The 18,034-nt window shown below is 38.7% G+C and overlaps 1 protein-coding gene across 1 annotated transcript in view; it reads right to left on the bottom strand.

The window, feature by feature from the left end:
* Positions 1–745: 745 nt before the first annotated feature.
* EVC2 (EvC ciliary complex subunit 2) overlaps positions 746–18,034 on the bottom strand; it is a 64,881-nt gene continuing 47,592 nt past the window's right edge. Inside the window, exons 16-22 of the mRNA XM_064151494.1 lie at positions 17,838–17,960; positions 13,002–13,229; positions 10,364–10,575; positions 8,956–9,043; positions 3,808–4,001; positions 2,826–2,927; positions 746–2,351 (exon numbers count right to left, since the gene is read on the bottom strand). Of these exons, the coding sequence (XP_064007564.1) occupies positions 2,078–2,351; positions 2,826–2,927; positions 3,808–4,001; positions 8,956–9,043; positions 10,364–10,575; positions 13,002–13,229; positions 17,838–17,960 (1,221 nt within the window). The 3' untranslated portion in view covers positions 746–2,077. The remainder of the gene's footprint in view (positions 2,352–2,825; positions 2,928–3,807; positions 4,002–8,955; positions 9,044–10,363; positions 10,576–13,001; positions 13,230–17,837; positions 17,961–18,034) is intronic.

An 18,034-nucleotide genomic window follows, 5' to 3' on the forward strand; every position in this document is an offset into this window, starting at 1 on the left:
TTTACCTGCTAGAACTGTTACAATCACTGAGCTGCTTCAAACCTATGATGAGGTATGTGAGAGTTAAATATTAGCTTTCTATTATTAGATACACGGATTATCTATTAAGGATAACAGACTGATATTGTAGCCAATATTCAGATGTTGTATTGCTTTGTATTTCATTATTGTACCTGTTTAAAGCTACTGGCCCAATTGTCTTACCTGTGGTCAGTACTGTCATTTTCCTTTTACAGTTAACAGCCTGCAGTCTGAGCTTGAGGAAAAAAAACTTGGAAGGGACTCACATTCAAGAGGATACTGCAGCTTTCAAGTCCTCCTTGCAGACCTGAGCACAACCCAGATTCCCTACTGTTTTTTCTTGCATAGGGTCAAACTCATTTCTGAAACACCTGAGCCTCCTTCTATAGAGCCTTGACCCACCTCCAAGGCAGGACAGACCCTGCCTTTACTCACCCACACTCCGACAAGCTCTCAGACGCATTCAATTGCAGTGTCTCTGAACTCCCACAGCCGTGAAGGACTCCTCTTCTGCAAGAGCAATGACTTCTGTGAAAAGACTGAAGAATGTAATCAAAAAATAATTAGGATTATCAGGCTAATGACTGCATATATTTTCTAATGCTAATAGCGATACGAAACACTAATTGTTGTTTACTGTGGAATGAATATTTAAACTTATCAAGAGAAGTGGAAAAAAAAAACTGTGGGTTTTTTTTTTCCATTTGCCAACTGCAGGCACAGGAATATCATAGCATTTTAATCTTTATAATGAAATTGGCACCACAGTAATACAAAGACAGAAAAACTCCATACATGAAACCAGCAAAATACATGAGGACAGCACCCAGCATTCAAATACAGTTTGAAAAACTTCAAAACAGGCTTGAACATCACAAAATACTAAGAAATGTGTGATTCTTTTTAATTAGCTTTTTCCTATTCCTCTTTTTAGGGTTTATATATACAGGATTCTTTCTGTGATGAGAAAGGTTTAAAAATGATCTCTCTTTGAAATGTAAAAATATATTTTCATCAATTCAGAAAAATTCAGGAATGAGAACTTCAGAAATAACCACCTAGCACTGTGAAGTTGGCAGCACTGCAATCAGAACAGCTTTTAAGGTTTTACATGTTACATTTCCTTTTACATTTTTCCTTTTACTGCTGAGCAAGCGTGATGATACTGGTTCACCAGGAAAAAGATTCAACAGGCTGCAAACACTTAACACAGTTTTGAACTGCAGCCATAGTCACAGTTCGACTGATGTAAGTTTAGAAACAACAGTGAAAACCCGGAATTACTCCAGGACATAAGGCTAAGTATGTGTCTATATACAGGTTGCCCAGGGAAGTGCTTGAGGCCCCATCCCTGGAGATATTCAAGGTGAGGCTGAACAAGACTCTGGGCAACCTGATCTAGTTGAGGATGCCCCTGCTGACCGCAGAGGGAGTTGGACTAGATGACCTCTGAAGGTCACTTCCAACCCAAACTATTCTATGATTCTATGATTCTGTGCTGAAGACCTGGAAGCACAGCTGTCACTGTAGAACACAGACTGCAGAGGTAACATCAAAGCCTATCAAGGCACAACATCTAACAGTAAATTAGCTAGAATAACAGAAAATCAGAGAACAGGGGACTTGCAGGTCACTGACATCATCTCCATGTCATCTGCTATATCACAGCTTATTACAAGAACATATAAAGGCAAGAATAGTAAATCAGTACCTAGTTTATATAATAAATAACCTTTCTATATAAATCATAAAAATACAGGAAAATCAGTGCAAAAATGATCAAAATGTACTGAAGGAATATCAAGTCCTATCTGCTAGAATGTGCATCATAAACCAGAGAGATTCCATCTACTGCACCTCGAGCTGACAAGAACTGAGGCAAAATGCACATTGCTAATGGCACAGTCTAAAATTACAGCTATTTACAGTGGCAGATGAATGAGATTCGAGCAATCCACATCTCATTTAAGCTGCACACTTCATTCTTTCTCATTATTTTACTGAGTTTTGACACAACTTCCTCCTCCCTAATTGATACTTTGAATGGAAGGTGCCCTCACAAGTCTGTATTTGCACGAGTGGCTTTTTTGGAGTTGAGAAAGTTCTTTTTCTTTTTCCTTGGAGAGTTATGCAAAGCAAGCACTGGCTCACTCAGCTCCCGGAACAAAAACACCTTCTCCCCTGTGTCTAATAGCTCGATGGCTTCAACAGTTGCAGTGCTCAAAGGAACAGGTGGATCAGAATGTTCCATAGGAGGATGTGTAGGCGAACATCCAAGATGAATGAATGATGTCTTTTCCAACAGGGTAAGTTGCTTCTTCTTTATTATGCTGCAACAATGAAAAATTTGAATTGGAAAGTGAAAAATTGGAACTGAAAAGTGAAAACTTGGGCCTTAAAAAGCATAAATTCCTCTATTATATTCTGAGGTAGAAGTGATGACTTTGGAAGCTGAAGAAAATCATTATTTCAGTGGAGAGAATTGTGATTTCCATTCCAATCCCCAAAAGTTTACCTATCATTTAACAAGACATAAAGCTGCATAAGAGAAGGTAACCTCATACTGAATAACCAGAGGGAAGACAGGTAATGTGTACAAAAACTGTGTGCATTTTGTGGATGTGTATGGCAAAATCTTTTTAAAGATTTGCTGTTGTTGATAACTATGTGTAAATACGTTTTAGGGAACATAAGCACCAAACAGTGCCAAACTGACTTACTTCCTAACAGATCTAAGAGGAACTTTTGAAGATTAAATGAAATACTAAAAAAGTGATTTCTGTTTCTTCCTGCTTTCTCCTTACCTGTCTTTTCTCTGGTTTAGAGAAGGGATCTTTCCCAAACTTCTGTTAATCAAATCTTGCCTTACTTTGTTCTCCAATGCATGCCACAACTCTTGGCTCTTCCTGAAGGAATGAGAAAGAAAAACAATTCCCAGCAGCAAATCCTCAAATATAAATCCTCTTCCTGACTTCAGCTACCAAACCCATCACAGCAATACCATCAGCACAGTTAGTAGGAGCGTGCAAGTATTTTTGCTGTCCCACCACCAATCACTGAAATCATCTCAGATCACACCTCAGGGCATGACTCCAACAACCCTTGTATGTTCCTTGTCAGGTCTCATCTGACAACTAGAGGGTCCAGTGTCATAATATCTGCTTTTATCTCCTTTCCATGCCACGGCAGGGAGTTGTGAGACTGAGTCCTTGGGAGCATCTCTTGGTGCACAGCTATCCATCTGGTGTTAATGGGGATAAATAGAAGGAATAAAGGCTCTGGAACAGTGTCTCTGTGAGTAAAGGCAAAAGCAGCAGTCACTTGGGACTTCAGTAACTACAAAGGGACAGGCATCTGGAGGCTAAAACCTCCCTTATTAGCAAGGAATACCTCCTTTGTATCTTCTGGAGCTACAGACACCTGATATCGAGCACCCCGTGAACCTTTTAAACACAAATAACTGGACAGAAAATAATTTAATATACTCAAAGTAAAGTCAACAGAAAGAAAATTATCAGAACAAGATCTATACATCTATGAGGTAGCTGTTTAATTCATAAAGTGATAAAATTTATTAACTATCAATCAAATCATTATAGCCAAAATATTTGACAAAATAAGGTAGCACTTTCAAAGTATTTTTACTCCACAAAAATATTTCAAAAGGGAAACTTATGCATCTGGGTTTTTTTTCTATTGCTGCCAATCTCCTTGTCCAACAAATACCTGTACATGTTAAGCAATAATCTTCTCTTGCAATGGTCTACCAAAAAATATCACACTTACTTTTTCTTAAAGCTGCCAGCCTCATCTGCATGGCTGCCACTTTCAGCAACACCCTCTGAATATTTACTGATGGAATTGAGGAGAGAAAGAACCTCACTTTGTGGACTGGAGGGCAACAACAAGTTCAGGATCCTGTGCAACATCCCCACTGGTACAGTCATCACTTTAGCTAAATAACCTGCCAGGTGGAGCTCCTGGAGGATTAACAAAGACAGATGAATGTAGCACTGGAAACAAAATGTGTTAGCAAATTTTACAGTAGCATTAGAGAATTATTCATGTCAGAAACAAAATATATTGCTGAAAATCATGTGAGTGGTGACAATTTTGGCATCACTGCTTCTACCATACTGGCCCATAAATACCAACAGCTGTCCATCTCATTTTGGATAAAGGCAATGCAAATGTTAAGCAATCAGTTCATCTTAGTGTAGGTGCTTTAGGTGTGCATTTGATGCTCTGAAAAATCCAAATGTGACCATATCTTAGCACTTAAGGTTTAGCTAATTTATCGACTGCACTATTGAAACGAAAACCTTTCAAGACAGCAATGAAGCATTAAGGCAATTTTTGGTCTGTAAAATCAGGGAGTAAAAATAGCCTCCAAAGCCTAATGACATGTTGCCACGGTTGAGCACTTGTTCAACCATTTGACAAGGTTTAGCCTCTCTTCATACCAGATTCTGTGATATACTCAGAGAACAGCTTGTAACATCTGCTGAGAGGTAAAGGAAACATTTTGTTTGGCATTTTGCTGTTTTCCAAACATCTTCTCTTCTCTGCCCCAAAGGTCAGTGGCCCACTGTACTCACACAGTATTCAAACAGGCCAAATTCAATGTGGGTGCTCCCTAGACAATCAGGCAGTACCATTTCCTGCCTCCCTCCAAACATGAAAATGCTGTTATTTTCTGCTCTGCTGTCAAAACTGTGCCCTCAGAGCTATTTCTGCAGAATTCTCAGCCTATCAAATACAAAAAGTCTAGAACATACTGATGACTACGCAGAAAGAAGAGAGCACTGCAAACTAAAGCGAGGTAAATGCCTTAGAGGATGCCAGGAAAATGCTGCTGTTGTCTGTTCAAACCATGCATGTACCTCAGGTAGCCAAAGTCAAGTAAAATGTGCCAAACATTCACTGTGGCTGATGACAGCTGAACCACTTTGGCTCTGTGGACCTTCCCATAAATCACTGAAGGTGGGTGATTACAAAGCACATGCCACATAAAAATCCCACAAGCTCCCACTATGCAGCGTTACATCCAATTTCTTTCTTCACAGTGGACTCAAAATGTCAAAGTAAATGTCAAAATGTCAAAAGCTGCCTCTTTTTTTTTGCATGATGAAATTTCAAAGGAGCAAATACACCTAAGAGAGCCCAGTATTAAGTGAATCTTCTACTTTGAAATAAGCTGTCTCACCAAAAGGGTGTAAAGGACAATTCTTTCTGGTAAATAACTGTAAAATCAAAGCAAGTGTCCTTAAAGTGGCCCTACCCAACCTGAATTTAGATGGCCACACAAAATAAGGAAATCAATCAACCAATCAATCTCTTTTCCCCACAGTTAGTCTGTAAGTAAAGAACACCTCTCCAAAAGGCAGGAAAAGGAGTTGCTTCCCAGAGTTTCCCAGGCCCTTCAGCACTGTTACAGGTTTTCCATGGAAACCACTGAGATATTAAAATGAACAATAAAATCCTAAGATTGATGAGAGGTTGGTTAGTTGATATGGTATCTAAAATGTCCAATATTTTCACCCCAAACTGGCACCAAAGCTAGGGGAAAAAAAGCCTGTTCAGGCTACTCAGAGCAGAAAATTATTTAATTCTTCTCTGGAGAAGAATGTAAATAAAAGCTTAAATCTTCATGCAGACATCTAAGTTTAATTCCTATAGTTGTATGCAGACTGTGTTGTACTTTTGGTATTTAAAAAGAAACTAGAAACTTTGAAAGGAAAAAAAACACTCAAGTGAGAAAAAAAGAGACACATTCCTGTGACCTACTCTGCCCTTTTGGCTAAACTGTCTCAGTGCTTTCAACAGTAATTTACATGTGGATGATCAAAACATCATGACTTCAGCCTGTTCTCCTCTGGAATAGTTTCCTCTTATAAATGATCTTTTCTGCACTCTGACACTTACCTTTCTACATCAAAGATGACTTGGGCAGAGAGACAACCCTTAATGCTCTTGTAACACAGCAGAATTCACAATTAAGTAACCTGCAAGGTGCCACAGTGCTGTCAACAGTACCAGAGGTGGCACAGACATCCACCAGCCAGGCACATCTAGCACGAGTTTGGCAACGGGAGTGCTGATGTGTGAACATGCACCAGCAGTTAGCAGCACTTTCAGATGCTCACAGTCATCCAGATCAGCTTGCAGAACTGGGAAAGACAGGTGAATATGCATGCACAGAGAAATGGTCACCGGAGTCAGACCAAAAGCCCTCTAGGGCAGGGTGAGTTTGATTCTTCAGATATACTCTATGGTAAAGTACCACACAGAGCAGAAATTCACTTTCTTCATAACATCTAGTGGATACAAATGCTGCTTTGCCTCATTTGTATTCACTGAATTTGGTCAAAATAAAACCAGGAACAACTTTTAGTTTACAAACAGGAGAATTAAGTATAAGTATTTGGACTGAGCAGTGTTTATTTAAACAACTGCAAGAATCAATGAACCTGATCTATGCTGTATCTCAAGCTTTGACAGTCTGCCTGCAACAGCTGTTGTCTCTAAAATGCAACTAGTTCACCTAGGGCTATGAGCTTATTTAAAAGTAACTTCTCAGCCAGAGGCTGAGATCCTGAACTCAATATCATTCAAGCAAATCTTTAACTGACCTAGATCTGCCTCCATAAAGATGTAAGCTGCAACAAGAAATTCAGGAAAGTAAAACTTAACTGGTTTTACAGAGAAGTCTGCATTCACAATTCTGAAAAACAGTCTAGAGGAGAAAATCCTCTTGAGAGAAAAGAAGGAGTGTGAGATGCAGAGCTACAATAGCTACAGCTTCCTTATAGTTACCGTTTAATACATTTTAAGGAAACGGGGAAAAAGACTTAAAAACATCTGGATTAACTCACAGGATAAGTCTATCCAAAAGTAGGAAATATTACACTGTGAGCCTTAATAAATTGATAAATTACTATTCTACTAAGCACATAATTTACAATTAAGAGTAGTCAGATTTAGAATTATTAATGGAAGTATAATAGTGTAATACTTGCAGAGAAAATAGAAAGCAAAAAAGTAAGGCAAATATATATAGCTTTTATGGAATTTCATAAACTATGTCCCAGAATATCTCTGGGCTACACTTTTTTAGGTGTAAATACAAACACAAGAAGACCAGTGGTGTATGTAATGCATATTTACACAAACTAATTATTTCTTCAGGGAATCTTGTGAGCAAAACATAAAGCAGAGTCCCTCAAGTATCCACTGAACAGCACATCCAGTTCTTCAAATGCAGTGAGGGGACTACTTCTCTAAAATCACTGTCTTCAAGATGCCAGAATTTGTCATTGTCAGTGGTCAGTGTTCACCTGCTAGGCTGCTAAGAGTACTGGGCACTGTACAAAATTTAACTTGCTCTGATTGCATGCACCTGTAATCCGAAAAACAATGATTTTAACCTCTCAACTTGCACAGTATATGCTTTTCCACAATGTATCTGTGCCAAAGAAACCTAACAACCATCACAGGAAGACAATTAAACTGTCAGCAACTTGAGCAGTATTTCTACCTATGCTGTAGGTAGAAATCTGTGGTATGATCTCTGGGAATGCAGGATGAAGAGTGTCAGTAGCATCACACTATTTTAGGAGAGAAACAAGCTACAATAACATGCAAAACAAGCACAATCCTGGTTAGTCATGATCAGTCTAATGATAAATGTAATTAAAGCTTCCAAATGAGAGAGAGCACTGCCTTTGAACTGCCAGTGAGGAACTGCATTGTGCATCACTTGACTTTTCTCGGGTTTGGTTCCTCTCTCCCTTTATTATCTAGCTTTTCATTGCAATTATTGTTATTACTAGCATTATCTTTTATTTCAATTGTTAAACTGTTCTGATGTTATCCTATGAGCTGTTTGGGTTTTTCTTTCCCCCTCAGTTCTCCCCTTTATTCCACCAGGGGTGAGGGGATAAGCGGCTGCATGGTGCTTAGCTGCCAGTTGAGGTTAAACCATGACAATAATGAAGCTTGCAGCCCTATGAGCTTTCGGAGTTCTTGAGGGCAATTCCTTACCTAAATCAGAGTAAAGATCTAAAATATGTGCTAGCTTCCAGCTGAAACTCCTAACACAGGTATAACACATAGGAGTCTCAAAACCTTCATGAGAGCATCTGACCTCAAATTGACATCTAACTCAGGAGAGGACAGAGTTTAGAAAACTGAGCAGAAACATGCTGAGACACAGGAAAAGCTGACAGACTTTTAGTCTAAGTGGTCCCTCCTTGGCTTGCTGGCCTTTGAAGCTTCCAGTTTATGATACAGGTAACTGTAACCACATCAGCCCCTAAGAGACAAGGTACCTCAATGGTAAACACTGTGACACTGAGTTCCCTTTCTGTATCTCAGCCTGCAGACAAAATCTGGGGACAAGTGATTCATTTTCAATACCTGTTGTGAAACTGACAGGCAGCCAGCAAACAGCAAATTACCTGAAGAGGTGATGCTCTTTTTGAAAACAATGAGTAATGATACTAGAAAATTTAACTAGCAGTCCTATCATTTAGTTTTGTAACACTATCAGTGCAAACCTTTTCCAACACTGTCTAAAGGCTAGACAAAAGCATTGCCTCATTACATGAAAATCAGACTGTAAATCTGTCTGTAGACCAGCAGCTTAGGTAATTTAGTTTCCTCCACAGAATGAAATGCAACAGGACAGCCCCTGGAAAGGATCTGTAAGTGAACAAAGAGAAGTGTAACTCAGTAAAATTCAAAAGGCTGAAAGTAGCTTAGAATTAACAGAAGTGTATGACAAGACAAGCAGCAAAGAGAAGAACTGGTAGAGATTATTAGCAGAACTGGGTCCAAATACATCTGTAATGGCTCCCAAAAAGAGCAAGAAAAGCTGATTCCTGGATGCAGCTGTAATTTGAACTTGGAAGCTTTGTTCAATTTCATGCTTACCTGACTATAAAGTGCCAAAAATGCATCGGTTTCTATATTTTCCAGGAGATCTTCAAGCACTGCGCAACTCCACTGCTCATCTCTCAAGCTGAAGTGAAAGACAAAATTAACACTCAAATCTTCCCAAGGGCGATGACTGTGTGATAGGAAACAATATCTGAAAGTCATCCATTCAGGAAGCTTATCTTTCTGTCAGCTAAGTTGGGTGAGCAGCATAACATCTGAAATAAGCCAACTTCTCCTCCTTTGTCCCCAGAACCACAGAGCAAACATCAGAGGCTGTGATCTTGCACCAAATTAAAATCTGGAATGGCTCCAAAGCAGAAGGATTCAACCTGTCTCCATCCTCCTCATATTCTAACACCATATTTTATGGCAAGTTGTGGATCTGTTTGTTGCTGGACTGCACTAGTAAACTATTAACTTCCTCACTGGTGATTGTTTGTTTGTTTGTTTCTGAAATCATCCTTCTGTCATTTGGAAAAGTAGAACACTTGTTTCTTGCATATTTTTTCAGGTAAAAACTAAAGCATAGTTGCAGTTTCTTTGAAGGCCTTCTGCAACAGGAGAGTTGTTAATGTACAATGCATAAAGCTCCACTCAAAATCTATCAAAGCCATTTTTAATAAAGCAGTTATTTCACAGAAAAAACTCTTTGTGATGGAAAGCACCCTCTCAGCATCTTACACAAACCTTGAGATGTGGTAGGCTTTTAATACTGTGCAATGCACATGGAAATGTAATTTCTGACTCCTGTAACCTTAATGAATGCAATACAATACTTTGCAATTTTGCAAATTATCCCTCATTTTAGCTAGGCAACCTCCACAAGAGATATTTCTATATACCTCTCATGAAGCTTTTTTTCCCTTTTTTGTCACTAAGACCTTTACTTAAAAACTGGCCAGGAAGAAGTGAAATTGAGCCTGTCTATGAAGAAGAGTTTATATATCCCATCAAAAATGATTGTGTGACAGAGAGTTCAGTCTACAGTGTGACAGTGAAGATAGAAATTAAGTTTAAATTTCCTCAGTTACTTTCTCTGACCCAGGAGAAAAGGTTCCACTGGAGCCACAACCTATATTCTTGGGAAATGGAAGGAACTGGATTAGAATTATTTTCCTTCTTGCTGCTGAGGAGTATTGTTATTTTCCACTGTGCTCATCAAGAAATGGTAATTGCTATGCAACACATCACAATCTATATGTAACTAAGTTATTAGTATTTCGTGTTTCTTTTTTCCATATTTCCAAGACTCCTCAGATATGCTCTGGGCCACATCACAAAAAGTCCTGTTCAAATATAGATGTGCAGCTCCTTTCCAACACAGCAGAACATTCAGCCTACTCTTTGTGGCATTTTATGATTATAAGGACTCACTAACTAAACTTGGAAGCAAAGAACTTACCTTTGCTGGTGCAGATTTATAAAGTGGCTACACTTATTCATGGCCTGTCTTAGTAGAGCTGTCACTTGTCTGTCTGCATTCATTTCCACAGCTTCATTTGAAAGTTCCAGTCCATGCGGAGTCCACCTCTGCCCACTCATTACATGCTGCCACTGAGCTGACTCTTTATTGACCATCTCATGCTCCAGCTTCCTGTCAAGTTCCTCAATCTCCTACAAGTACAAAACATGTAATAATAAAAAGTCATAATTTCACTTGGAATAATTTAATTTGGGGAAAAGAATAAAGATGGTATCAGAATTTCTGATACTAGCTTATTCATTTCTCATTCTCCCCAGCCATTTACAATCATTCCACTTCTCAACTCACTGCACAGCTTCAGCAAACATGACTTGCATGCTACAACTACGAGAACAATGGTGAATGATATGAGACAATTTTCATCATTCTAAAGGTTGATGCTTTCTGAAACTTTCCACAGTAGAGAACATCTAGAAAGTACACTACCAGCATGGCTGAGAGCCCAGTGAAAGAATGGCACCAGAAGAATTCATCCACCTATCTATCTATCTATCCATCCATCAATCATTTAGAATCAAAGAGGTTCAAAGTCAAAAGACCACAATTCACAGTTATTGTGATAAAATTAGGGTTAAAATACAATGCTCTAAAACTCACAGGGCTAAAACCTTTAGTCTTTAGTGGACTGGACTCCTCATACAAAAGATCTCTCTTTGGTTGGAGTTAAACCAGACTTTAGAAGGAAGGCTTCATATTCCAGTTTTCCAATGCCATTGTTGTCTGACCTCAAGCTTTAACTTGCTTAGTATCACATTGTCCTACTTCCCAAGCTGCACCTTAAAGAAAATTCTTGATTTCAACCTATTCCTCCACCTTATCAGCTCTATTCACATTACAGACTCGTTGCAGCATGTTGTCTCTAAGTAATTGCATGCTCCCTGGTCAGCAGTATTTGACGTTGGAGCTTAGATCACTCTCCTAACACCACAACCAAGCACTGGCTTCTTATCTCTCTAAGGATGAAGCAAGTTGACAGACAGTCAGATATGTTTGTTGACTGGTGTTGTAAGGATTAGGGAATCCTAAGTAATCAGATAGACTTATTCTACAGTAACAGGTGTTAAAATTTGCCAGCCAGTGCAACAAAGGAGTTGGACAAAAACACAGCAGAAGAGAGAGATTTGATGACTAGTCCCTGTAAATCAAGTCTAATAAGCAACACCTAAACCAACTTTTCCCCCAAGAGAGCTCAGCTCTGTTCTTACACTTTGGATAAAGAATCCAGTCTTAGATACTCTAGGTTTCTCTCCTGTCTCTCTTTCAATCCTTTTTCTTCATCTGTTCAAGGGCAGAGAAGCTATTAGCAACCTCTTTGCAGAGTCCCCCTACCCTTACTGCAGCAGTAACTGCAGATTACATTAATACTCCATCTATATGTAACTTTCACTACTTCCTCCAGATTTAATACAAATTTAAGCAAAATTGGAAGCATGTAAGCATTCTAACTGCCATTCTAATAGAATCTGTAGAGATGACAGCATTAAAATTTAACCAAGAGTTTTCACAGCAATAGCTGTCTAATGATGCCCTCTAGCAAAGAGGTTTTGCTCTCAAAAACCCATTTTGTTTGTTCTAGTTCAGTGGTTTCCCAAGCCTCACTTGGATGGCTGCAAATAGAAGATTAAAAAAAGAAATCCTTATGAATACACAGCACTGAAGTATTAAAAAATTATTAGAAAAGTGGCACATACCAAGTACATAATAAATATGATGATGGGAAAAGGCTTTTCCAGAGTTTCTACCATGTAAACTGCATTGAGTGTACTTGGAGGGAGATGGACAGGCAGAAGTCCGTACCTGTAAGCTTTGCAAACTGTAACATGAATGATCTTGTAACACACTCATGAAAAGCTACAAACTACCTCAGTCTTGACTCACTATCACTTCACAATTGTCTTTCTTGTGATCAATAAAACTTCAGTATTAATTAAGCACTAAAATGGTGCTCTTCCTGACTGTAGACCTCTGAATGCTACTATAATGCAATTTAATGAGAATAATAGGCAACTTCCCCAGGCTCTAATTCTTTCCTTCTCTTTATGTCTTTTACTGAGTGCATTAAAGTGCACAAAATCATAGAGGAGAAGAGGAGACAGAGAGCAGATGTCCTTGTACTCTACAACTACCTGAAAGGAGGCTGGAGTGATGAGGGAGCCAGCGTCTTCTCTCTAGTGTCAATAGAGGAAATGGTTACAAGCTGTGCCAGGGGATGTTCAGCCTGGATGTTAGAAAGTATTTCTACACTGAAAGGGTTCTTAACCGTTGGAATGGTCTGCCCAAGGCAGTGGTAAAGTAACCATCCCTGGGGTGTTTAAGCATGTGGACCTGGCATTTAGGGCCTTGGTTTAGTGCTGACCCTGTTATGCTGAGTTGAAGGTTGGACTGGATGGTCTTGAAAGTCTCTTCCAACCAAAGATATTCTGATTCTGTGAAAATAAAGGCCAGACCACCAAGAGCTGCAAACCAGCAGACACAGCTAAACCAAAGTCAAATAAACTACTGTGGCAATTGCTGTGTCTTAACAGAAACTTTTCCTTTTCACCACTACATTACTTACAGGATTATGTGCTTCTAAAATCTGAATACATTCCAGTTTTGACAAGGTTTTTGATGTGTTCAGTTGTTCAAATAATAAAGCTTGTATATTTATGGCAGCACTATACAGCTCCAGCATTTTGGACTTTTTAGCAGTTTTCTGAAAGGCTAAAGAAGCAATATATTCTCCAAGGTTATTTTCCAGATCGTGCAGCTGATGCTCTCTCTCAAGTAGCACCTCATACTGAACCTAAAAATACCAAGACACAAAAGATAACAAGATTAACAGAAAACTTTACATGCACGCTTAAGAGTCTGCTACTCTGTAATTAGCAGTTGGGATTAAAACAGCAAAGAGTTCAATCCTGTTATCTTATAATGTAAACCGCTGCTTTAAAAGAGTTTTTCTCATGGAATTTCAAGTTTTTACCAGAATTTTTTTCTGGAAATTTCTCAATAATGGACCTGCTAAGTGTGACTGTGCATCAAGACAAATTCTCTTATCCAGTAGATGCAGCTACATTTCAAATGTGATTTGGAACCATGTACACTGGTGATATTCTCAGTCACACTCACACACTATTCTCCAAAGGCTCCATTATATCATCTGGAATGTCCTTCAACACCAGAGATGGAAGGTGACCTTCAGGACATATTTCCTACTAACAGGAATTAAGCCAATCACAACACAAGAGTAAGAAATCATCCTACACACACAAAGTAAAATCAAGATTTACTATCTTGATATCTTTAACATATCTCCATCTTAAAAGATTACTGCTAACAGAATAGATTGATCTTGAATAATGTAGATGTGTGACACTAAATAAGCTTATATGTTAAAAAAAATTATACAAAGTATTTCAGTTAGGAGGAGAATTCAGCTCAGAGACCATTCTGGGAGTGCAGTAACCAAAATGCTAAAAGGTTATTTTTGTGCATGGGAGACAGAGATCTCCAGTGAAAAGCAAAAGAGATGGCCAACATTGGGAGTTCATAGAAAGAGCCAAGCTGCCTTCCAGCACTTGTTCAAAAAAAGCAGATGAATCACCTTAGGACAGATCCAGAAATATCCATTGCTTGTTCCTATGTTTTCAGCAGGAAAAAAATCAGTACTAATAGCTAAAATACTATTTTTTTATATTCATATTCTACATTCCTTGCAGGCAGGCAAGAGACATACTGAAGTGAATTTAAGGCCTTTTGTTTTCTGTAGAATGCTTTTTACTGACACAGTCCAGGCATTGTATCCTAGCAGCACTGACTGGAAATCAAAGATAAAAACTCTCACAGAACATCCTTCAAGTCATGACTTTGATACAGACTGCACAAGAAAGCAAATCCCTCACTGACTCATTTTTTAGGAGGGGAGTTTGTTTGGTTTATCTCATCAAAGCAAATATATTTTCAAAATCCAAATTCAAGATATGAGCCAGTGACATCAAACCAGGCCTCGAAGCAAGGCTATTAAACATCTCAGTGCCAAGACAGGTGTTTGAAACAACAATAATTATAATACCATCATCTTTCTTCAAAAGTCTGTGACCAAGACTAATTTCTCAAGTAAGACTTAAACTGAATTGTAATGCTACTGATGGCTGTGACACAAGACAATGTTCTCAAAAGCAATTAGCAATTTTCAGAGCCATATTGTCTGTCCTATTTTTAAACATCTCAGTTGTGAAGTTTCTATTCATTTTCCCTCACTCCTCTTTTCCATGGTGAAAGCTGATGCACTCTTAGGTGACTCTCAATGAGAAGATGGAAGTGAGTGTCTAACAGCAAAACCCAGGCAAGTTAACAGAGAGCAGACAAATTACCTCCTAAAGGAAGGCAAAGACTTTTCCAATTCAGCCAGCCACTTACCTAGCAACAGCTGCTACCTAGCTGTTGGGATGCATCACTAGAGCTGACATCACTTTAAGGTGCCTGTGAACCAAACTGGATAACTAATGTCACAAGTCACCTTTTGAAATTTGTGCAATGTTGAGTTTTGAGTTTACTTAAAAGCAGGAAAATGAAGATGGATAAGAGCAAGCAATGTTTTTGTCACATGAGAATAAATGACTTGTATTACAGTTTGACTACAACAGCACCTATTCAAGGTGTGGGATAAGAAAAATCATGCAGCCTACCTGACTAGAAGCAAGCAGGTTCATTTTCAGTAAAAATAACACTTCAAATCTATGTGATGTTCCCTATTCCACATATTTGTAAAGCTTCCTATCTAATAGAACTTATTACAACACTACTATCTTGAACAAGTTATGACAACACACACACACACAGAGGCTGGTCCTTCTTCCAGCTTTTATTTACATGTCTAAGATACTGCCTGTCACAATACACTAATTTATACAGGATCACAAAGAAGAGGAAAATATGTGCTTGAAGTATGATTTCTTTTATATTGGTACACAAAATTGGTATGTAATATCTGAAGGCTGCCTCTGTGGTTTAGGAACAGGATGTCCTAAAAAGCTTTAAAAAAGCAGACAGAAATTACAGAGATGTTTTGACAGGTGCATGCACACAAATTAATTTAAAGTTTGCTTCTTCACAGAAGGCTCAGTTCCAGACACAAGGATTTTAAATTAATTATACATACATGAAATCTGGGGATAGTTGAATGAATCATGAATAGGCAAATGAGTGATCACCTTTAGTGTGAGTTTGAACCTATTAAAATGAATAATGAATAAGGACAGAAATGCAGCTTGACAACTCAAGTTCACTTATAAGGAGACACAAGAATGTAGATTTTAATTGCAGCTGAATTCAAAGCTAAAAGAAATGACACTGATGACTAAACACACTCCTAACACTTCCAGTAACAGGAAGTTTCTATGCTATGTTCAGTATATGCCATAAGACTCCTGGTCCAAACTGCAAAACTAGATACTATTTGCATATTATCAAGTAAGAAGCTATATGTTCAGCACACTCAAATATGTGGGGATGACGTTCAGCTTCATCATTCAGTACCTACTCAACGTTACACAGTAAACCAATTGCTCTTAACCAAACAAAATGTTGCATTACTCAGCTGGAACCACTATCCACCCCTAGCCACCTGAGTGCCTTTCTGTCTCTTGTCAGTTCTCAAATCACAGCTCTGCAAACACAAATGTGAAAATCAAAAAATTGTAGAATGGGTTGGCTTGAAGGGACCTTAAAGATCACCTAATTCAAATCACCCCACATGAGCAGGGACACCTTCCTCTTGACCAGCTTGCTCTGTCCCTGTCCAACCTGAACATCTCCAGGGAAGAGGCATTCACGGCCTCTCTGGGAAACCTGTTTCAATGTCTCACCACCCTCACTGTAAAGAATTTCTTCCTAATCTCCAGCCAATATCTTCCCTCTTCCAGCTCAAAGCCATTTCCCCTCATCCTTTCACTACAAGCCCTTGTTAAAAAAACCCTTTCCTAGCTCTCCTGTGGCCCTTCAGGTACTGGAAGTCTGCTCAAAGGTGTCCTTGAAAGCTTGCAAGTAGATTTGACTTAAAGGTGACTTTAAATATTGACTACATACTAAATTATAAACGCATTTTAAACTAATATTCCTTGGCCATTCTTGAAGCCTTCTACCACACCAAACAAAAGCGTGTAAAATACCTAATGACATTGTACTATTTGAATCAATACTACTAGAGTGCCAAACTAATTTGGTTATGATGAATCAGCTCCTGTAAGTCTGAACATTTGCTGATGCTTCCACCTGAAACACCCAAATTACATCAAACATTTTCAGTGCTGCAAATGAACTATGATTAGTCCATTGCTTGGATTAGTCCAAGTAATGAACTTCTACTTTACAAATTCAGTTCAGACTAATTGTTAACTAGTGATGTCTCAGTCCAAAATGCTACAAATAAAGTGAATAATCTGAAAACGTCCCTGATTAATTGCAACCCCAGAAACATTTCTCATGCAAGGCTTATTATTAGGGGTTTTAAGTCCAACAGGGAAAATAGACTATAGAATGGCAGTATTTTTACCACTGTTTCTTCTGAGTTATTTCAGAAAGGAAGAACTACTTTCTCACTCACATGATGGCTCAAACGAGCTATGAAACACAAAAGAGGCAGATACACAGTTTGCTTTTGAAGATTTTCAAAGCAAGGTCAGTGACAGTCTCATCCTCCAAGAGCAGACTTCAAACTTCTTGTTGTGGCCTCCCAGCTCTCTACCTCCTTTCAGTGAGTTGTCCTTCTCTATTTCATGGCATTACAAAGCACATCCTTCTGCTACTCTCATAAGCACTAGCTGGAAACCATTTTGCGACCATCTTTTAGTGAGACACAACCCACAAGAAGTCTGCAGGGGAACAGCAGCACTAAAGGCAGAAACAAGTTGCCCAGAGAGGCGGTTGAAGTCCCATCTCTGAAACCATTCAAGGTCAGGTTGGGTCGGGGGCTCTGATCACCTTGACACAGTTGAAGATGTCCCTGCTTACTGCAGGAGGACCATACCACATGATCTTTAAAGATCCCTTCCTATTCCCAGTCTATGATTCTGTGATTTCATGTTTTGAAATGCACACTAAAGAAACCACAGTCTCTAGGAGAGTCATGTCATCATGTGCACACCAAGCCCCAAAACCACCAGAAGAAAAAAGACTGAAACATGAAATCAGTTGTGTAACTAAGGCACAAAAGTAAAAAAAAAAGCCAAAACTATTGAGTTTGAAACACAGCATCTTGACAAACACAAGCAAGAGCAGAGAGAGAGATGCATCACACATGCATCACACAGCATGTCTTTTTTATCTAGCTCTTACACTGACAGAAAACTGTCATTATATACTTGCTAAAGATCTAGGGTGTGACCTCAGTGCAGAAGAAGTTTAAACTTACCTTATCCAAATTTCCGCCTTTCATCAAGTCTTCATAAATCAAAATCTTGTCCTGTAAAGATTTCTTCAGAAGATCTATCTTATTTCTATTCCTGGATCCTGTTTTTTTGATTTTATTATACTGCTGTAAGAAGATGAGCACAAAAAGCTTTATTTGCAAAAGGGATATGAGGATGCTAATATTACTTGCTATTGGCA

The sequence above is a fragment of the Pogoniulus pusillus genome, chromosome 11, assembly GCF_015220805.1.
Source record: "Pogoniulus pusillus isolate bPogPus1 chromosome 11, bPogPus1.pri, whole genome shotgun sequence".
NCBI classification, from domain to species: domain Eukaryota; kingdom Metazoa; phylum Chordata; class Aves; order Piciformes; family Lybiidae; genus Pogoniulus; species Pogoniulus pusillus.